This window comes from Melopsittacus undulatus, chromosome 8 (genome assembly GCF_012275295.1).
Source record: "Melopsittacus undulatus isolate bMelUnd1 chromosome 8, bMelUnd1.mat.Z, whole genome shotgun sequence".
NCBI lineage: Eukaryota > Metazoa > Chordata > Aves > Psittaciformes > Psittaculidae > Melopsittacus > Melopsittacus undulatus.
Genome location: NC_047534.1, coordinates 36066874 through 36089542, shown reverse-complemented (window position 1 = coordinate 36089542; position 22669 = coordinate 36066874). Strand labels below are relative to the sequence as shown.

The window sequence follows — 22669 nt, the reverse complement described above, 5'->3', positions numbered from 1 at the left end:
TCTGATATGTATGTTACAAACCTTGCCTAAAACTTGTTTTGGTCAGTAGAGAGATGCAGAAAAATGGTGTAGCTGAAGGGCCATTTAAAATGTTTTGCAATTTTCACAAATAGTTTCTAGCATTCATGCAGCTTCTTCTATGACCTGGGACAATTGGAGGAGGAGGAGATGGAATTTTTAACCTGATATCCTTCTCCTGAAGATTGCACATATAAAATAACATCAAACAAAACTGATTCTCTGACAAAGTTCAGGCACACACACTGCATACTGGTTATTTTTATCATAGTTCTGTTGCCCTGCAAGGGAAATAAAATTCAATTAAAAATTCAAACTTAACATTAATGTACAGCATTCAAACTGCTAGAGAGGGAAATGTAAGTTAGCCTGATGTGACAAAGGTTTTTACAGTTTGACTTCTCTTAATTGTATGATATTGTAATTTGAGCATAGATAAGGTTTTTGGTTCATATGATCTTTCACAGGTGCATTAGAGTGAGAGATGCTTTTTGCCTCTTGTCATTTATATCAAATAATTTACTTCCAGACTTGTACTCTGAAAATATGTGGCTTATCATAATATATTACTTAATGTGATCAGCAGCATCATTGCCAGTCTTTTTTGTACATCTACTTCATATTATCTAGTAACTTTTTATGTTTTCATTTCACAGTGATGTTTTCTGTGGCTTTTTGCTCTGTACTAATCTTACTAGAGTTCCACGAGTTGGTCAAGTTCAAGGAGAAATTATTCCCAACTCTTTTTATCATCAAGGACGAATAGTGGATTGCAGGTAAAAGATAATGCAGAGTTCAGACATTATTTTGCTCTGTCAAACATAATTAAGATAAACATAACTGTAAAATTCTATGATTTTTTTAGGTAATTAATATCTTACAGCTCAGCAGAATCATTATCCTGAGTGATACTTATTTTGATTAAAACAAAGCCTAATATTCCACATTTAAAGAGAGAAAAATATGGGTTGCCCTCCTAATGAGCTGATTTCTCCAGTTCTGTCAGAGTTTAATGCTCAGCATTATACTTTCCTGGGGGATAAAAAGCCTGTCATTTCAAAGACCTATATTTTAAACATAATGATTTTGTGTATTACATATTCAGGGAAATAGCTGTAGGGAACTGGAGGAAACTGAAGAGTTTATTACAGGATAAGATGTTAAACTACAGTTCAGTTAAAAGGCAGGTAAATTTTAGCCTGCTGTGCACAATACTGGATTTGTGTTTCAGAGACATTGGCAACACTGCTGTCATACTAAGAATACTCTTTTACATAGGTCCTAAGTGAACAATGATTCTTAAATTTCCTATTATTCTACTAGTGTCTAAATCTCATGAGGGTTTGGTTTGTTGTTTCTTTTTCCCCATGTTTTTCTAGCACTAGTATTCCACAGGGGAGAAAAATAAAAAAGGAAAAAAGCATGGCCCATCAAAGGCTATTAAAAGAACCCCAAAGTCTAAGGTGCCCTTTGTGAGTATTTAAGCCATCATCAAGACTTCTTTTTAGTCTGACTGCTGTTCCATTGTCAGTGCTGTGGACAGCCATGATTTTGTTTAATCTGTCTGTATGCCTGAATGAGAGAAGGGTCTGAGGCTTTTAGTATCTACACTGACACTACTCCAGTCATAGTACTAATAGTACCTTAAAACTTTTTTTCTCGTAGTGGTGCTCATGTTCTTTTAGATGATGATACAGATTTAGGTTATGTGGAGGATGGAGCTCCATGTGGACCTCAGATGATGTGTCTGGACAAAAAGTGCCTGCCAATTCAATCCTTGAACATAAGCAGCTGTCCCATTGGTTCTAATGGAAAAGTCTGTTCTGGTCATGGGGTGAGTCTGAACTGGGAGTTAGCAGCTAAGCTTCTCCAGCTGTCTCTGCTCTATCTGGTTTTAATGTGCCCTGTGGAGTTCTCTACCTGAAAGTGTTCCAAGACCTGTTCATCTCCAAACACAAATGTTTAGATTTAGGGGAAGACCGCCATTCTGTGAAGCACAGGTGAGACTTTAGGCAGCAAAGTTGTCAAATTAGTTCTGCAGTTATACCCAGTGTTGGTTTTGTTTCTAGAAAAAAAAAGAAAAAAAGCTTTTATATCAGTTACTGAAAGGCTTCTGCAATGTAGTACCCGTATTTCAAAGTATTTGCCATCTTCAGTTAGATTTTTTTCCTACATCCTGACACTTTTATGAAATCGGTCCTGAGTTCATGGAGTTATACCCCATGACTTAAGTAAAACTTAATCTCTGTTGAGACACAACAGTTTGTGTTCCTGAACAGATGCAAAGTATCATTTTGCATTCGGGCCCATTATATTCTGGTTTTCTACCCATAAGTCTGTTTGTCTAAGACATTAGGTATGTTTTAATGATCTGTCTTAGCTGTAATATTGATAAAACATTTCCACTATGAGATTCAGTAGACAAATACTTGCCTGAGGGGCTAGACTTTATACAGGAAGGCATTTTTCTTCCTTCTTATTATGTGTACTTGAAGATGGAGTGTTTCAGAGAAGAGGGTTACGTTCAAAATCAAGAAGATAAAAAATTAAAATTGGAAAGTAAAGTTTCTAGGAGATCTAGAAATCATCTTGGTACATTTGGAGAGTAGCATGACTGGTAAGAGAACTGTTACCTTATTTGGTTTGCTTTGGGTTATTCCAATTCATAATTTGAAAGACTACTTGAATAATTCATAATTTGAAGGACCTGCCATAGGATGTATTTATCTTCAGCTTCCTAACTAAGATTCTTCAGTGAATACTTTAAGAAGCAGAATGAGGTAAAAGTTAAGCTAAAAGAAAAAAAAATCAGAGGTAGTACTTGCTTATAATCATTAGTGTGAAAGCAATTTTCTGGTTTATTATGACCTTATGTTCCAGTGTCCAAAAGACTGATTAGCTGATACCTAATGATTGACTTCATTTTTAGTCTCATAATCAAAACCTCATTCTTTGTTTTGTGTCTGTTTCTCATGTCATGCTTTTCCCCTTAGTAACGTCTTCTGGCAACACATTACATGTGCTTTTTAATATGGAAAGTTTATAGCTCTCAACTCTGTTGATTTGATACATTTGGGCTTATCAGTTGGTTAGGCTTTCCTGTATCTGATAAGTGTATTGCCAATTATAGTGAGTCTTAAGTCCTTTTTTAGAGGTCATTCAACTAAATATAGACATAGGAAGAACTGTTTCATCTTTCTAAAAGATAAGCACATCACATTGCTGCTTAGAAAAAAAATTCTGACAAAAGCAGTAAAAATTTTACTGTTTTTAATACATGGGAGCAAGCTGTAAATGAAAGAATGACCATGTCTTGAACCTTTTAAGTGCTAATACTTGTATTTGTTCTGGACATTCAGGCTCAAAGTGTAGATAACTGGTGAATGGAGATCTAACTCCACTAGATAAGGGTTTTTCTAAATGAGAATTTCTGTTCCTTTTTTACATGCTATGCAGGTGTGTAGTGCACGTGAAGATGAAACCACTGGGGGACGCTTCAGCTTTTCTTAGCATCTGAGTGTATTTAGAGGGTTAAAGCAAACTTTCAGGTTATTGATGTATTATACTCATGCTAAACACTCAGCACTATTTTTACGATATCTAAATATATATATAAAATATAAATAAAGTTTTATACTGTGAATTAAATACCTAACTACATGTTAAAGAAATCTAATAAAATGTAGTTAAAAAACAATTGCTGTCATTTATTTTCCTTTCCAGATTTGTAGTAATGAAGCCACTTGCATTTGTAATTTCTCCTGGGCTGGGACAGACTGCAGTATTGATGATCCTATCAGGGATACTGGTAGCAAGAAGGATGAAGGACCCAAGGGTTTGTGTGATTTCAGTTTTCATGTTTTTTCAAGTATTTATGATATTTTTCTGTTGCTACATGGTAGTAGAATGTCATATAACAACACAATATTATTGTACAGTCCTTTCTAGACCCAGACAGTAAAATTCTGTTTTGTGTAGATGATATAGGTCTTTCTGCTTTGAGAATGGATGAAACTTATTTTTTTAACCTAAATTTGGGTAAGATTTCAATAGGTAAGGGTACATACTTTCTGATTTTTCTTTCATCCCTTATTCTCTATTTTTATGACCGGAATATAAGCATAGCTCTTATTATTTATATAATTGAGTATTTATGTTTTAGTAGAAGTTTCCCATTCCCTTAATTGTTCTTAGCTAATTCAGAGAACTATGGCATAAGAAAGGGAAAGGTGGAATGTCCCTGGTAAAAAAAACTGTGGTTCTTTGAAAACAGATTTCAGTGGGAGGAAAAAGAAATAAATTAAGATTTTTAAGGACTTAAATTCTTCTTGCTATCATTATTGTTTGCTGTTACGTATTTAGTAGGTATTTTAATGGCATATGATGCATAAATACGAAGAGGAGCTATTGAGGAAATAATTCATCAAAACAGTTTTGCAAAGACAAAGAAAAGCCCTTGAGATTCTCTCTGACTTCTCTGCCAAAGAATTTCTTTGGATTGTGCTGTTCAGTTCTTTTATGTCTTTCCTGTCATCAGGACATTGTCCAACATCAGACTATATTTATCCAGTGTTACGCAGTTACAGATGAAGTTCCCAATAAATAACTGAGAAAGCCAAACAAAATTTTTCTGCTATGTCCTGGTTCCTGGTCCTTCTGTCCCTTATACAGGGCTGATGGAAAGAGGATAGAGTAATCTAAAAATGTAGCCCTTAGAGCTCAGACTCGAATAGATTACTCTTTCAAATATCCAGTGTTTCAAGGGAGTGCAGGGTTTTGATATGTCCCTCCAAAACAGCTCTACTATTGTCTTGTGTGCCTTATTGTTTTGCCCCATAGCAGAATGGCTCCAGTAGACTTTTACCAAAAACTGTTAAAGAGATAAAATAAGTTACTACTGTGAAGGAGGCTCTCTAAAAGAGTCCAGATTTGTATTAGGGTATCTGTGCAGGTGCTTCCTGGACACCTAACCTGTCAGTATAGAGCTGCCCCGTTTTTACCCTGCCTTGCAATACTGCTTGTCTTTCCATTTCCCATAAAAACATTCCTGACTGTGAAATGCTGCTTACACAGTCTTAAAAAACACTGTGGAGAGCAGCACTATAGAGCTCACTATTTCTGTGTGTGTGTGTATGAAGAGAACAGTATTTACGCTTCTGACACTGAAAGTACATGTATTTGATGTTGCTCCTTTCCACATCCTGTAGGTAAGAAATAATGCCCTCTGTAAAGAGTTCTATAGGAAAACCCTTTGCTACACAGAAGGTACACTTATCTTGGTTAGATTTTTGTACTTTAAATTAACTCATCTAATTCAGACTGAAAGTAAGTTTATGAAAATTACTATGTTGATGCTGAAATATTCTGGGAGAATGTCTGAAATGAATAGTATGTGCATGGATTTCTGCCAGCAGGTACGGACACAAAGCTTAGACTGCATTTTTCAGTGGAGCCCTCTGCAAAAAGGCAGGATATGGTTTTGTACAAGATGGTTCAACGATTTCAAAAGATGGATTATTTTTACTTTTGTTGTTACAATAATTTATTGGTGTTGAATTGCCTAGAATTTAGGAGCTGGAACACTGACAGCTGCTATAATCTCTTTCAGTGTTCTAATAGAGGAATTCCTATGTGAGAAGATGCCAGAAGAACACAGAAGTAGTTTTCTGTATTGTAAAGATCCAACATACTCAAGTAGTTTCCATTAAGTATTTTCCCCTTATTACCAGTACTTCCTACATCATGGCAGCTTACAAGCATGAAACAGAACCCAGAATACTTGGTTTTCCTTAGCCTGAAATTTGTTTTGTTACATTTCAGAAACAGAACACTCATGATGTGAATATTCACCTGATAGATTTAAGATCTTTCACACCACAGAGCCAAGCATTTTTCTTACTACAGTTAGAGCATGTGTAACTAGGAAGTATTGCTATTTGTTTATATATTGTTACAACTGACAGTTGACTGCTATTCCTGCTGACTTTTCAGGTCTTTCCATTACCCATCAATTGCTCTGGGCTCCGTACCATATTTCAGGATTAAAAAGTGTTTCTTAATTATGTTGGTATTGATACATGAGTCTTAAGTTACTCTAAACTCAGCAACCTACTGTATCCTGTACTAGCAGACCTACCCAGCATGCTGGCAGTTTTTGGGAAGACAAAGAGTTCTTGCTGTTAATTTTTGGCTACTGCAAAAACTTGGAATTACTTTAGTGTTGGCTAGGAGTTTTGAAATCAGTAGGATTCTATATGTGCACAAGCTTCTTTCTTTGCCATTTCATTTGTAGAATTAGGTCTTTGCTTGACTAATGGAATAGTGTGTTTGTTTGTTTGGTATAAAACTTATGTCTCAAGTGTGTATGTGTGTTTGTGTGTAGAGTTATGAAATAGGAAAAAGTTAGAAACCATTTCAAAACAGACTTATTCAGCAAGAAAACTATGAAATTTTGTCCTTGGAGAAGTTCCCATTAGACAGGGTTTTCAGCTACTTGCTTGTGGTCTATTATGACTCAGTATATCTATCAAGCTTTTAATCTTTAACCTAGGAAATGTGTAAATGTTTTCTCTTAAAAGAGTTCCCTTAAAAAAATGAAAAATAAGGCCTCAGTGTCTTGAGAGAGACTGGCTGCATGTAGTGGAAGTTCCAGAGTGCTACCTGAAGCACATTTCAAGAGGACCCTTTCACAAGGGTTTATCTGTCTTTAGGCTATATAGATAAATAGTCTTACTGATAAATACAATAACAAATGAAAATATTACTAACTAGTAAAGGAATCGATTATAAAGCTTGTGGTTTTTGCTCTTCCTATGATGGAGCTGTTGCCAAACAGTTATCATTTGTTACATTATGGATACAGTAAGTTTCTGGTGATCAAAAGTTTTCTTACTGGTGATTTATTTACATTTTGGCTGCTGTAAGAAAGCAGTAGGTTGAGGATGCTCCCTTTCAGAGTAAATAATAGAATCCCAAGCCAACAGGAATAGTCTTATATTTACAAGAAAACTTTTCATTGTAATATTTGCAAGCATTCACAGAAAATCAAATATTTGGTTTCAGAAATTTTTAGCTACAGTATTTGGTAAATAAAGGTTTCTTAGGAGGTTTGAACTGTTTATCTGACAATGGACTATAGTATAAAATATTGAGGAGTTATTTCATGTTTTCATTTCAGACATAATGTGATTATTTCCTTAAAAAAATCTTCCCTTTTCCCTCCACACAGTGAGCATGGCCACTAACAGGCTAATAGGTGCAGTGGCAGGGACCATTCTGGCCTTGGGGGTGATTTTTGGAGGCACAGGGTGGGGAATAGAGTAAGCATTTTTCTTAGTTTGAGTTCTATGTCTGGTGCCTAGTGTGTGAGGTAACCGTATGCACCTGAGCCCTCTGTGTATTACCCCATTAGCTTTGTCGTGTGGTGACTGTATTTGTCATGTGATTGACTGTGTCTGTGTCATGTGGTTTGCTCATGCAGTGTTGAACCTTCTCCTGTCTGGGGTAATGTGGGGCATAAATCAATAACTTGGCGAATTTTTACATTGTCATGGTAAAATTAAATGTCTGAATGTTTCCATTACACCAAATTATAAAAATAATGGGGAAAACCAGCAGCCTGTGATTATTTTGCAGAACAGAGGAACATGGATCATTTCAGAAAATACAGGAATGGTTTACTGCAGTCTGTGGGGCTTTCAGTCTTATAATAGGTCACACAATCTAGCTAGGAAGATGAAAGCTGATGATAGTATAGACAGCTAGTTTTACAGTAAAGCTGAATGTTCTATTGCTAGGATTCTGTTACCTCAAGGTGGTAGAATGCTTAGAGTACAGAATTCATCTATAAAGACTATGGATGAGTGATTTTTGTCTTCTAGTTTTAGGAAACTGATCTTAAGTATTAGCCCACTACTTCAATTTTAGTAGAGGCTATGATCTATATATGTGGCTGTATGTATAATGCATACACATATAAAAGTGTCTATTTAAGAACTCTCTTCATTCTGCATTCACTGTGCAAACTACACAATAAGTCACTATTCTGCTCTTCTGAGATTGCCAACTCTGCTGTTTCTAGGACTATGCATTATCTCTGTTGTGTGACAGTGCCATCTCCCTGAAGGAGGAATCATAACAGGCAGTTTGTGATTTCTAATCAGACTGTGAAAAAGCATTCACATGCAGTTCTAATTAAGCCTATACAGGCAGTCTGCTGATAGGCACCATCTGCGTGTGAGTTTGCAGCTCTAGACACAACCCTTTTAGCTTTTGCTGAATGGGATTGTTACATGCATCTTATCTTAGAATCTCAGAAGAAGAGAGACTTGGATATTTGGTTTTGATAACTTAAACCAGAGACTTTGCCTGGCAAACATCAAAGCACCACAGTGCCTTGTTACCTGCAGGACAATATGCTCTCTCTAGCAATTAGCCTAATTCTAATAACTAAGCCCAGTTCTCACAAGCATTTGATTGTATGGGGGGTGGGGGCGTTTGGTGTTAAAAATTAGTTTCTTTAGTTGTTAAAGAAAAGACCTTTAGCATCAAAAGTTATGGATGCTTTATAGAATTGGCTCAGATCCCAAAAGTGTTTTCAATCAGGACCCATTTTTAATTATTAAACATAATTTTAGTAACTTTCACTGAACCCAGTTTTGTATATTATCCTTTTCTGTTTAAATTTGGATTGAATTATTCCATATTTATAGTCAATTCATTTTTTTATTGAAAGAACAGACTGCTGTTCATTGAATGGATGCACACTATGAAATGTATTTCCCCTCCCTACAAAAACATTTGACAACCAGGGAACACAGTAAGAGGAAGGATGTAAAAGAGAGATGATTTGGTACTTCCTTATCTAAGATATAGCTGTGCTACTCTCAGTTAATCATTGAATCTCTTTTGTGGACAGATAACATTCTATGGCTAGAAAGAAATCAGCTTTAGAATTTTTCAAGGCTTCTAAAACGTACTGCCCATAAATCATTTGCTGTGTTTTCAGTCTTTTGTTGTGTGCAATAATTTGATAAAAAGCCATAGATTTGAGTCAGATGCAGTAGCTCATTGGGCTGCTGGGCCTTAGCTGGGGATATAATGCCTGTGGAATGGCATTCATTTACCCCTCACCATGCTCACTCCTGTTGATTTGAGCCAGGTGTGAATTTAAAGGTAAGTCCAAATAAAATTTATTCTTCCAAATTGTGAAAAATTTACCTTTTAATTACATGTACTGCTCCTTTCTGCAAAGCTCGCTGCACTGCTTTTCAGACCGGAGTCTTTTGTTCGTATTGCTGAATAATCTGTGTAGGAATTGCAGGAAGCAATCTGATCTCCAGAAGCACCGATAAAAGAAATGTGGAACGAGTGCCATGGAGTTAGAGCAAGCATGGAATTTAAAACCTAGGCATGTACTTACTGTAGTGTCTGGGACTAGGCTGATATCACAAAACCTGCCCAACAGTTTAAGGCTTTCAGTTGTTACAGCTGCCCTTGCTCTTTTCTTTGCTGATCTCTGGCTGCTCCTGTTTCTTCCTTACATTAGCTGTCAGACAGCTTTCAGACTCTCTTTCAGAACATTTAAAATACGAGAATTTCTGTTGCTGTGTAGAAGTGTTTGATTGCTGTGTAGAATGGTTTGGGGAGAGTGGGATGGGAGGTAAGAACTCTCTTTGAAGGCTATTCCTGAATATGTACATGTTTAACCAAAAAGTGCACAATATGCTGCAGAAGAACTGCTGAGTTGGGTTCATTTGAGTTCAGCTCAGATGCAGTTAGCTTTACATCAAAGACTGCTCAACAGGAAATTTTTGTACAGAGCAATTAAAATGCTGCTCAGGCCTATTGTCAGTTTTCCTCCACCCTGTGTAAACAGAGCACTAAGGGTCAATTATGAATATGTTACTAAGTGTTCCCTTAGCCTCTTCAGAAAATTGCAGATATATTTTGTGCTGCTTCTTTTTGTTGCTCTTTTCCTGCTCCACCCTTCCCCACTTTGATGTTAAGTAGCTTCCTAAGGAGGACTGAGAGATGCTTTAATGTTTGGAAAGCTTAATGCTTTTATTTCAACTTTTGTTCCTTATTATATACTACTTTGCTTTTGTCAACCAATTGTTTGTAAGTTTAGCTTTGACGTAACTAAGGAGTGTGGACTCTGATTAACAAGTGGTGCTAGATGCTCTCAGTTCAAACTGAAATATCCTCCACCCTTCAGGATCTCCATGGAAAAAGTTGGGCTTTTTGGTATTTTTTCCCCCTTTTTTTATTTGCTGTAGTCATAAAACATACAGCATTCATTCTGTTTCCTTTCAGTTAAGGAATTATTCACAAATATCTTAGTGTCCTCACCTAGCAGCTCCTTCACCAGATAATGGAGTGAGTCACAACGGAATTTACTGTCTAATACTAGGTTTTTTTTTGTGGCAGAAGTTAACATAGTACAATGCAGAGACCAACAGCTTTGTTCATTCTTACTGTTAAAGTAAGTTGGGCTTACGGAAATTGTCTAGAGACAGCACCTTGTGTACTGTCTGTGTTCCTCAGAATTGTATGACTACCCCTTCAGTTGCTTCACTTAATATGAATGAAGTCGTTGGTTCTGATGTCTTTCTTACCATAATCCTTTATCACAGGTCCTAGTGCCACCAATCTTATTATAGGCTCCATCGCTGGTGCCATCCTGGTAGCAGCTATTGTCCTTGGGGGGACAGGATGGGGCTTTAAGTAAGCAATGCCGCATGTCTTCTCTTCAGTGGCTATGGCATTTCTATTTCTTGCTTACATCACTAAATTTTGAGTTCCTGCTACAAGATTTCCAAGTTAACTCCCCCACTTCATCCCCCAAGCTATCACAAACTGATTTAAAGAGAAAGAATTACACGTGCTGAACGAGAGGACGTAAATGGGTTTGAAACTCATGGATGTTATCAGGATGCAAAGTTGAAGTACAATAAAAATAAATTTAGCTTTCCTGACTTTACCCTGAAAACCATAACCTTAAGGAACAAGGTCTTTTTCATCTTCAGTTAGTAGCATTGTGCTCAGAAGTTTACTACAGTGATTAAAACCCACCAATAACACATCTTCAGGGGTGTCTGTTTTGAATAATAGTACTTCCAAGCTGCTAAACCCTTTTATATGAAAAACTTGGTGCAAATGGTAAGTTGTGACAGTAACAGAGCAGTTTCCATTAACAGATGTGTAGTCACAGTTGATGCAGAAGTATCTGTGCTAACTTTTGTTGTGGGTATTTTTTTTCCTTAATTCACAATTAAAAATAAAATCAAGTTTAGGAGAACATTTTGAAATCTCAAGATGCCTCCTGAAAGATGAAACCATTTATCACCCAATTCTAGATCTATGCAGTTTATAACTATGAAGAGTGACATACTAGTCATTCTGCTTGTGACTGTTAAGCAAAGAGAGAGTCCTGTACAAAGACTCCCACCTTTTTATGTAGCATCAAGTCCACGTCTATGCATGGTCCGTATTTGGCAAAAAGGATCTAAATTTAGAATCCACGTTTAGATCCTTGCAAATCATAGAAGTGTTAAGCACATGGGCAAGTTATTTCTCATGTATTCCAGTTACTATTCCATTTCAATAACATGAATCAAGATTAAACCATGATACAACAATAAGGTATAATTATTCATTCAGGTTTTAATAATAATTCAAATAATATTTTATATGGCCTATATTCATATTCCATATCAGAATTTAGAGAAAATTATTTCTCATTAAAGTGACTATGACAGTAAAGTATAGTGATCAGGTGATGTTTATCTGTTAATTCACTTTCAAAGGTCACCTGAAAAGATGATGCCTTCCTGTTGCACTGCCTGCTACCACAGGTGTTTTCAGGAAAACTCTGTTCTGAGGTTTTTCCTGTGTATTTCACTGCAATTAGAGTTTTCAGTAAATACAGCCAAATTTTCTGTCAGGCTTGTATTAACATTTCTGGTAAAAGTTTTGATTTCTTGAGAACAACAACATAAGCGCATTAAAAGTGATAACATTATAAACACTGAGAGGACTAGAAACACTCATATTGCAAGTTCCCATGGGAATTAACCAAGCTACATTTTGTTGGAAAAAATAAGTATCAGATTATACTTTCGAACCAGTTTTCTGCTGCCAGACGTATGTCTGTTACTTAGCAATCCATATGCTTTCCAGACACAGGGTATGCATCCCTAAGTAATATATTTGGATTGCAGAAGACAACTTGTTGAAAGCCCAGTACAAGTCATTAACATAGAAAAACCTGAGGTGGTTTCTTCCTGTGAATGTTTTAAGGTGTCTTGTGCCATAACCACCTTGCTCTTTGGCATCAGTGCTGCAGCACCCACCAGCAGCTGTGTGAAGAGTCTGTACAGGAACACCTTCTCTCAAGTACTCACATGGAAATAGGTCTTTAGAAGAATCCCTTTGTCTGGAACAATGGAGTACTTAATTTACTGTGTTCCTCAGCTCTCAAACTACACTCAAGTGTTCAGCTTTGCATCCTGGTCATTTGCTTGCCCAGATGTACACAGACACTTGTTAGCACTACAGAGGATCTGTATTGGAAATGCCTCTTTAAGCTCTTAATTCTCAGAAGAGCAAGATACAAATGTCTATTCTGTAGCAGAACCTCAAAAACAGTGGCCTGGCCTAGCTCACAGCTTGAAGTGCATGTTTCTTCTGGGGTCAGAGGGGAACTGAAAAGGCTTTCCAGCTCACATACAGAAGAGGTAGCACATGTAGACCCTCTGATACTTTGCTTCAGCTGTATGTGGAGGGACAGATGAGGATAATAAAAAGGATTTTAACTTCCTTTTTAAGCCACTGATGTGTTTAGTCTCTGCAAATACAAGAGAAGGTAGCTAATGCTTTACAAACTGGGAGATGTGATTTCTGTTTCACAGGTTATCAGATGTTCATATGAACATACGGTACTGTGGTGTCAAGTCCATATCAAACGTAAGCTGCAACTAAGCAAACTTTGTTCATGAACTGAGGTGGGGGGTGGGGGCTGGAGGGGAAGTGTAAAAGGCTTGGTACAAGTTTGGAAAGACAAAGTTAAAAAAACCCAAACAACTTCGAACAAGTTTCAAGAGTGAATTCTAGGTTAGTTTTTCTAATTAAATTAATATGTAAATAGGAGAGAAAAACGTTAACTGCTGATTTTAGGGGACATAGAGCTTCTATACACGTTTCAGATAGCTTACAGTTAAAGGCTGTGTGTGCAAACCTTGTTAAGATCTTACTTCAGCTGAGCCTTGCGTAGTACTTTTAAAGCTGTTGGTGTTTAGACTGCAGGAAGGGAGTCCTATATATTTCTACCTAAACTCTGCTGGGTAATATACAGGAAATGTGAAGTTCATTTTGATGTAGCAAGTCTCTGCAATATAAAGTGTTTAATACACGACCAATACAGGAAAGCCATTTGTACGATTAGAGCAGTCCTGTGGATTGGCTGAAAGCGCAGTCTCAGAGGCCTTCACTCACCTCTTTCTGTAGCACATATTCACTTATTTTCCCAAAGCTACTGCCATAATTTAAAGCAATTAAATACTTCTGTTGCTGACTTTAACAGTATTAAAGCACGTTCTGGTAATAAAGCAACACTGCTAAGAGGCAATACTAGTAGAAGTGATGTGGAAATACACATGAAAAGCTGCTTTTTGCTATATCAGAATGCAGAAGTGGCTGCCAGAATAACTGGTTGTAAGCACAACTATTTCCAGCAGTTGTTTCTTAGTTGCAGAGTTTTCTGTCCCTCTAACAGAAGGTTAATGGATGGACCAAACACTCAGGTACAAGAAATGCCAAGTTTTTAACTGGTCTGTGCAGGTGCATCTAGACTCCCAAAATTTCTGCAAGATAAGGCAGGGGAATGCTCATGGCAGTGTTGTGAGGAAGGAAGTTTCAGCCCCTTACGAGCATTTCTATAAAGTGGGTGTTAGGGACCTAAACACAGTCATCACTACACAAACATCAGCCTTAGCATCCAATGTAAGATATTGTCTCACTTTTTTTTCCAGACTAGTAGAATAAATGGCAGGTCAATGCCTTACTTGAAGATGCTAATTTTAGTCCCTTACATTGTTAATTTGAATCAGTTTTGTGGCAAAACGTCACTTAGGTAATGCCTAAGAAAACATTTGCTATTTGAAGTGGTTAAAATACCCAGTTAAAGCTTTGTATCTGTGATCCCACAAAGGCACATATTTAAAGTAATGTACTGTATAACCACATTCCTAATTAGCTAAGGAAAAAAAGATATTCAAGGCAGAGGACTGCAGCAAGGTATTTCATGCATACACTCAGCCTCTTCTGAAACCAGTCTTTCTTGTCTGAAATACTTCATATTTGCAAATATGGCCATACTAGAGAGGCAGTGATGTGCTGTAGCACACTCTGCTTTTTTGATTCAGAATCATCTTAACTTTGCTTTTTGTTAGAGACGCTTTTTCCAGTTGGATTACAGACTGAAAGGCTGACCCTCATTATTTAAAGAGACATTGAAACATTAAATGCAAAGAAGTTAATGTTCTCAGATATTCCATGTAAACAAAGAACAGGAAACAGCATCATTCTCCTATGTGTCCTTCCATAGAGAACTCTTCTGCACCCCACCTTCCTGTTTTACTGACACACACTGAAAGGAACCCTGTACTGCTGTAATACATAGCTATAAAGAAATGCAGATATCCAGGACCTGATACTCACTTGGCCTCTTTGCTTTTTTCTTTTTGTTATTTTCTTGGGGAAGAGAGAGACTTGTTCTATTTAGCAGTTTAAGTAAGACTGCTGTCTGCATCTGTATTTATAAAGTTGGTGATTTGGCATGAAGCTGTTAAAGCAGGTCAGGGAATCAGAAATAGCATTCCAGTTCCTGCAGGGTAGCACTTGACTGCCTACCTCTGTGAAGCGCTGTGGTCACAGCAGAGAGCTATGGCTAGTGACTGTTAATGCTTTGTGTTCCCTTACTGACACTATACCTGATGGTCCATATTTCAGAGACTATTTCAGGTTCCTATGTTAAGTGTTCTTTCAGTTCTTTATATGTTTCTCTGTCATACAACACTGTCCTGATATCCTAAGTGAAGAAAGGCAGTGGTTTGGTTAGTATCTTATTCCTTGAAGTGTGTATTTCTGCTGGATAAAACTAGGAAATGAGTAAATACACAGTTTGGGCAGATCACAAAAGGCATGGCAAGGGCACAGCAGACTTGCCTGTTGGCTCACAGTGCAGGTGCTTACTGGACCACTACAGTGGTGGAGATAGGAGTTTTGCTACAGGAATTGTTCTGGGAAGCTGGAATAGCGTCTGTCCTCTGCACCTTGTCCTAAGACTTAGAAGGTCCATTTTAAGTAAAATCAGCTCAGGTAACAGAATGTAGTTCAGTATGCATTTTAGCAACTTGTCCTCCTCAAGTGAACTGGAATATAGTACTTTCTCTGCTGTAGGAGGACAAGTTACATCATCTGGACTTTTCACATACATTGATGGTTTAAGGGGACTGACTGAGTAGTAGTGTTTGAATTCAAGTATGCTAGACAGTATTTTAAGAAGGGGAGGGATGGGGTGAAGGAATCAGCTTGCCCTATTTAAACTGGCAGGACAAGCAGATGCAAAGCCATTTTAACTCACATTTAATCAGGTTATATTCTGTTCACACTTCCTATGATGCAATTCTGCAAGTTGGCCTGAAAAACGAATTTGCTCATCTGAAATTTACCTGCAGTACAGAAGAGGAGGGATTGAGACACTGAAATAATGTCAGCCTAATTCAAGAGAAGCATTAATACAGTGCTTCTAGAGGGGAAATTATGAATGCAGGGATCTTTCAGAAACTATCAATGCTTAAGCATTCACCTTGCAAAAATATAAGCATTCGTACCCAAGAGAAAAGCAAAATAAAGGATGCCCAAGAACAACCACTCTCTGGAGGTCTTACCAAGGAGTTGCCTTTGCATGCATTCATTAGTCTCTTACACCATGAGACAAACCTCACGTATTTATAAACATTGTAGCAATGGTAGTACTTAGCAGGGCTGCAGCAAAGAGAAAGTCCTGGGGTTGGTATGTAGCTTTAGAGAATATATGAACTCCTGTTCCATATTTTTGCATGTTGGTTTGGTGGCGGTAGTGGTGCCTATGCCCAACGTTAAAACTAAATGCATGAGCCCCTTGCTTGATGCCCCACATAAAGCCAGATACTGGGGAGGTTGCACCCAACTCTTGTTGTTGCTTCCTAATGTCTTGCTGTTTGACGTAGGATATCAGTATCGCAGGAGACTGGATATCACTGACCAGCTTGCTACGCACTGTTAACATTAAATTCTAATCACGCAATTTACAGAACTGTCCAGTCTCCTTCGAATGCAATGTCTTTGCTATATTTTGCATCTTACTAACTCACAACAGTTATGGTCAATAGTGGGGTAAGGGCTCACAGGGGCACTGACTACTTCATCACACTGGAACCCAAACTAAATTCTGGTACAGCCAGAGCTGGGCACTTGCCCTAGGAACTAGTCTTTGTGTTTATGCATTTCCAGTACTGGCACATCCGACTCATTCCCTTTAGGTATGTGCATGCTTTCTTCATTTACTGGGGGCTGAAAGTTTCTACAAAATGAGAGCACCACTTGAAGTGCTACAGAAATGAGTTCTGCAAGGTCTTTCAGCTGTCTAAGGAAACCAGTACTATGCTACTGAAAGTATGCAACCAAATTCCTTGTTAACCCTTTGGCAAAGTTACTTGTTGAACTGTGTCAGTGTGAGCTTTTTACTTTACTATGACCTTGGCAATAGGCTTTGGTTCTGTTGTATCTAACTAATGTCTTGCATTTTTCTCTTTTCATCTCCTTTTGGTGCAACCTGGAAGAAATGTCAAAAAACGAAGGTTCGATCCAAGTCAACAAGGCCCTATCTGAAGAAATGTGTTTCAAAGAGCTGCCTCTTGCACTACTGGATTTTGGGTATGATGTCTTTGCTGTAGCTGCACACAAACTAACTCAGTAAGGAAGAACATGAGAAACTAACTATAAACACAGCGTTGGGATATTAAGCTTTGGGGCAGTAGAAGACTCTCCTTTTTGGAGATAAGTTCAGAATACTTCCTCTGTTCACCTTTCTCCTGTTAACATTAACTGACAAGCGTTACAAGCAAACTGTTTCAGAATCAGGTAGGGTTTTTCTTTTCTCAAAGGAGGAGACACACAGACCAAGTGCAATAAGTGAACTGTTCCAAAAATAATGAAATAGCAGCACATGTTTTCCCCAGCCTGCTGGCACTCTAACTTCACTTGAGTTCGCATGACTTCCTTTTTCTTACCAAACTCCAGTGGCATGAGGAGCTAGTTCTGAAAGGGTAACCTGCATGGCTGACATACAGACAACCAAGTCGCAATCTGACCCCAAGCAGAATCTGCAGCCCAATAAATGCAAACCACTGGGAAGCCAGTACCAGGCTCTGATAGCTTTTCCAACTGCACATTGCATTTCACCACTGGACTCCAGTATTCCCTGCTCTGGGAGCTCGCTCTCTACCTTGGTGTGGTCTCCTGAGCCAGAAGTCTGTTGGGTATGGAAGCCACCGAGTGGTGGATGTAATTCTTCCAAGAAGGAAAAAGTGTAAATATGGAAATAAGATTTTGATGTATCATTTTCACAGATTATATATAAATATATATATGAGAAAAGGATTTCCATATAAAAAGTTCTATTCTTTATGTAAATCTATTTTTGATGTTGGGTTTGGTTTTGGGTTTTTTTGCTCCCCTTTTTTTTGGTAGCATGTTGTACAGCTGATGTTCTGGGCTTGCTCAAAAAAGGCAGATAATAGCATGCAGATGCAGGGAGTTCTGACACCAAACAGATGTGATCTGAAGTTTGTATGCTTGAAACCAAAAACAATTAAAATGTATAAATACATATCTATGTATTGACTATAAGTCTGGATTACTTTTTTTTTTGCTGTTACACAGATTTTTCCATAAGATAATGTAAGATAAGTGACACCCTTTCAAACTAATCACAGAAGTGCCAAGCTTTTTTAATTGTTATTATTTTTAACTACAGCTACTTTTTTCCTAAATCCTGTGAAATAAAAACTTAAATAAGCCTTAAAATACTCACAAAAAGTTAAAAGCTTGGACGGAGCTCTTCCTCTCTTGCCTTCTGCACACCCACCCACATGGGCTTGCAAAGGTGACTGATGTTTCTGACCCACTCCCTGTAACTCTTTGATGCATCTCACTTCTCAAAGCATAATGTAGAATTAGTACTTTGAACCTTGGCTACTGATGGCAGTTACCATCACAGAGCATGCAGAATCCCACGCTATCTCAGGGGGTCATGCACTGTAATGACTTATAGGTACATTGTGTGTACAAAGATAAGAGCTTTGCAGAGAAGTGTGGGCACCTGCTTGTTGCCCTGGGCCTGCCCAGCTTGAGAAAGGTATGAAAGTGTCTTGTTTAGGCCTCCCTCCAAGTGCAGAGCTGTGCAGTCTGGCTTACCCTCTTCACCTTGACTTAAAACTTAGGTAATTCAGTTTGTGTAAGAAGTGACCTGATGAAAGTTTCATTGCTGCATCTGATAATCAAATTTAAGAGTTATGTGTTGGATGTTAGTAACAACAGAAGTCCAGTTACAACTGCTTACTCCATCTTTGTTTAGTGGAAATCTATTTCCTGAGTTAGCTTTAAGAGTCAAAACAGTAAGAAAATGCTGCAGATTTCCTGTGACTTAAAAATCTCATTTCTATTTATTTCTTATTATGATAATGTTCAACAGTTTCAGAGAGAACTACAATATTGTTATGGTTTAAGCACCCAGGACAAATATATTGTTTTGGTTGACAGATATTATTAAATGGGTTTAAACAGCTTTAACATAATCACATTAACACTTTCTACATTATGAGTTAAAGGTGCTGCACACAGGTAGTCACCAATGATATGTGTTATAAATCTTAGTATGAAAAATCCCTGCCTGGCTTTATGCAGGAGGAAGCTAGTGACAGTACTTTCATGGCAAACCAAAAATACCTGCAGCTGTATTATTGTCCTCAAAAAGTACTTTGCTTGGGAACATAACCCCAAAGTTCATCAGGGTTCTGCTTCCAAAGCAAGAGTAACCTACAACAGAAACACTAGAGTTACGAAAAATCAGAAGTAAAGTCAAGTGGCTATACATAACCTACCTGTGTAATAACCTTTGAGAAGCGCTTCACAAACAGCATTGTTAGTGTGTGATGTGATGTTCTAAATCAGACCACAGTGGTCCCCAGCTACTATGTACATACATTCAGTGCTGGAGTAACTTTTTGATTTACACCAGCAGTTTCATAAAGATTAGGAGTTCCTGACTGACTTTATGCTCCACTCACCCACTGTATGTGAAAACACACATTCACCTTCTGCCCTGCAGTACATGAGGCAGGTGGCAGCGCTGCTTGGAGCAGACGCAGGCCTGAGTGCTTTCTGTGGTGGCAGAGAGGTAAAACATTGGGTTTGGTAGACGTTGATTTTGTACATCCTGCCTTTGCTGTGCTTTTGGAAGTCCATGTAGTATTCATTTGTTCATCACAAAGCATCATCAAAAGAAGAGCTGGTCAGCAGTGCCTCTACTTCATCCACTACCTGTTTGCTCCATTATTTATCTATTGACCTGGACAAGAAACTGCAGTAACTATTGCTCGTTCCAGTTTGCTGCATGATTGCATTGATTTGACCTGATCCTCCTAAAAGAGAAGTCTGCCTGGCAACTAACAGCCGTATAGGTGCATGTTAAAAGAAACAGATTACTTATGGCTGGAGTTTAACCAATTTTTCTTTACTATGCAAAGATGGGTATTGCACAAACAAATCTAAGACAAATGTCTGAGGAAATGCCATAGAATACTTGAAGTTATGTTTTAAGCCTACTCAGTCATGTTTTGTATTCATTATTGCTTCCACTGTTACTCTTCCTTTTGAAAATGATTTGTAATTATTTTTTTAAGTGCACAACTTGATGTTATAGATCAAGTTTTTGTTTCAAGTTAATACTCATTCATATCTTGTTGGCTGCTAATGAATGAAAATTCAATAGTCCTTGTTCTGCATCTTAGCAAGATGAGTATTAAAAATGTCATGAACGTGGAATGGAGTAGTTTTTAATTTTTCAATCATTTTTTCTTTATTTGTTCTCTCCATTTACTTTACTTTCTGTGCTCAAGACACCACCACCTTGCTAGTGGGGGAGATTGACTGGGGCTTTCTTTTATCAAACACCTCTAAACTGTGTCCTGCCTTGCAGCGGCATCCATGAGGGGACACTGCACTCAAGATTCCTGGTGTGCATGGGACCTGCACTGCAGCACCCAGGCACATGGGATGAGGGCATGGGGCCAGCTTCACTGGGTTGAATGAGGGTCATGCACAGCCATGAGCTGAGGGAAGCTTGCTGCAGTTCAGAAATCTGTATTATGGAACTGCAAAGATTTCTGAAGTTATTTAATTATTTAAAAGCATTTCGAGAGCTTCATAATCACACAAGAATGCAGACGGTGTTTTGTGGGGTGCTGAATGAAGCGCACGTTCCCTCTCTGGTTTTCTGAACTCTAGCGAAGCTGGCCTGGGAAAGCCAAATGCCTGCATGACACAGCTACCAAATAACTGCTGATGGTTTTCTGCTTGCTCCAGACACAGAAACAAAACCACACTTTTGTCTTGCTGTCTCCCAAGGTTATGTATGAAAGCACATGTCTCATTTAGAGCTTTAGAGTGAGGGAACGCTGTCATTAATAGATCTGCCACCGCCCACTTTTATTTCCTGACATTTGAGTATAAGAAGGTTTATCTGTAAACTTGGCATGAGCATGCAACAGTTTGGCTAGAATTAGAGTAGACAGTCCTTCCTAGAACAGGAGTTAATCCTCTTGCAGTATTATATGAATACGAAAGCAACATAGAAGTAGATGCATCACTGCTCTGGATTGTACAAGAAACTCAGTTGCTTTTTAGAACTTCCACAACACCAAGCACTGAAGAGTGAACTTGCTGAGGCACCTACTGCTAAGAACAAAAGCAACACAACACAACAGCAAGCCCTGATGTACAAACCCAATAAAACCTTTTCTTCTGAATGTGCTTACTACAGATCCCTACGCACAGGGGCTGAAGACTGAATTTAACATGAATAAGCCATTAAAAATAGCGTAGAGACTATTTACGTGCCCTCAGAAAGCTTGAAGGAAAAAACACCTAGGAATTTTAGTAGTAATGACACTGAAACCACTACTACTGGGAAAACATTATCTTAAAGCTGCACATACTGTAATTCTGCTCAGAGATGCATTGTTCTGAGCTCCATGAGCACATTACCACATCTTCACATCTTTGTAGGTTTGTTGAACAAGTTCTTCAGTGGCAGCATGTAACACAAGAGGGCACATGGCTCCTAGGAAAGCACAAGGACTCCGTGTCCAACCAGCACAAACATCCACTTAACAGGTATTACTCCCGAACAAACACAATCTGCTGAAGGCAGCATCATGCAGCACACTCCAATTTGTAGAAGTGGAGCAATCAAGTATCAGCCTATTTGCTCTTGTTAACATTTTCTCTTTAAAGAGCTTGGCTTTGTCATAAGCCTCAGAACACTCTCAGCTTTACCACTAGTATATACCACTATGCCGCTAGATGTAACAGGTCATGCTTCAGGGGGCACTTTCTGAACCAGTACAAGAATTTCCCCACCAAAGCCAGTAACTCAGTGCATGAAGGAACTAACAGTGGTTTTTACCTGCTCTGAAGTGGAAGTAGCTGTGCCAAGCACCCATGGGACAGCGGGCAGGGAAGCTGCTGCTCTCTGCATTGACCCAGCCAACACCTCAGTACCCCATAAAGGCTGAATTGAGTCTGAAGTACTGACCCAGGAACTGCGCCTCTTTAGGATACACACCATTATGGATACTTCACCATGGAGAGACAGAAACAGGAACACATCTCCTAGTCCAAGTCCAGTTCTCAGACTTCATAAGCACAACACTGCACCACTTAAAAAAAATCCCCTAACTATTCAAATGTCATACACTAAGATTTCCTCAGCCATCAAGCCAATTTAAACTCACTTTTGGGACTGTTAAGCCATAGGTTTTCATGTGCTCTGTCTGTTGCTTGAATGCTATTAAATCTCTGCTTTTAACAGATGACCAAGGCATGGGCAGATTACAGACTGGTAGCACACTGTGCTTCTATTACATCCATTTTACCTCTTCTGTAGGAAGAAAGTGTACCCACACATGAATACATGCTGCTTTGCTGCAGTCTAACCTGGACAGTGTCCAGCTAAGTCACGACACAAGCAAATGGTACTTTTGACTGGTTTCCCATCTGCAGCTAAGGAGATGACCAATTTCTTCTCAAGAATGAAAAGCATCTAGATACCTCAAACCTAGTGCTATTTACATAAGCTTTAATGTAAGAGAAATTAAAAACTCGTAACTTCATGGCAGCTGTGCTAAACTTGCTTCCACATCAATTGCAAGAGGCACTGGACCAACAACTGACAGCTCCAAGTTTCCCCATTTGACTCCTTTGAAAGTATTTTGTGCATATCCATGGTTATATGGAAACAACAATCAATACCCTTATGCATGTTGCC

General features: G+C 38.3%; 2 protein-coding genes across 5 annotated transcripts in view; one reads left to right on the top strand and one right to left on the bottom strand.

Moving 5' to 3' along the window:
• The window catches only part of ADAM23 (ADAM metallopeptidase domain 23), a 71225-nt gene extending 51059 nt beyond the window's left edge, over positions 1-20166 (top strand). Inside the window, exons 22-26 of one of the 4 annotated variants that reach the window (XM_031045104.2) lie at positions 675-794; positions 1684-1852; positions 3742-3853; positions 10653-10743; positions 16902-20166. In XM_031045104.2, coding sequence (XP_030900964.1) covers positions 675-794; positions 1684-1852; positions 3742-3853; positions 10653-10743; positions 16902-16950 — 541 coding nt within the window. In that variant the 3' untranslated portion in view covers positions 16951-20166. Of the gene's footprint in view, positions 1-674; positions 795-1683; positions 1853-3741; positions 3854-10652; positions 10748-12929; positions 12985-16901 lie in introns of those variants that run through there. The other 3 variants (XM_031045107.2, XM_031045105.2, XM_031045106.2) reach the window with 3 other exon arrangements.
• DYTN (dystrotelin) overlaps positions 2029-22669 on the bottom strand; it is a 60952-nt gene continuing 40311 nt past the window's right edge. The window contains exon 15 of the mRNA XM_005144654.3: positions 2029-2083. The gene's annotated coding sequence lies outside the window, so the exon portion shown is untranslated. The remainder of the gene's footprint in view (positions 2084-22669) is intronic.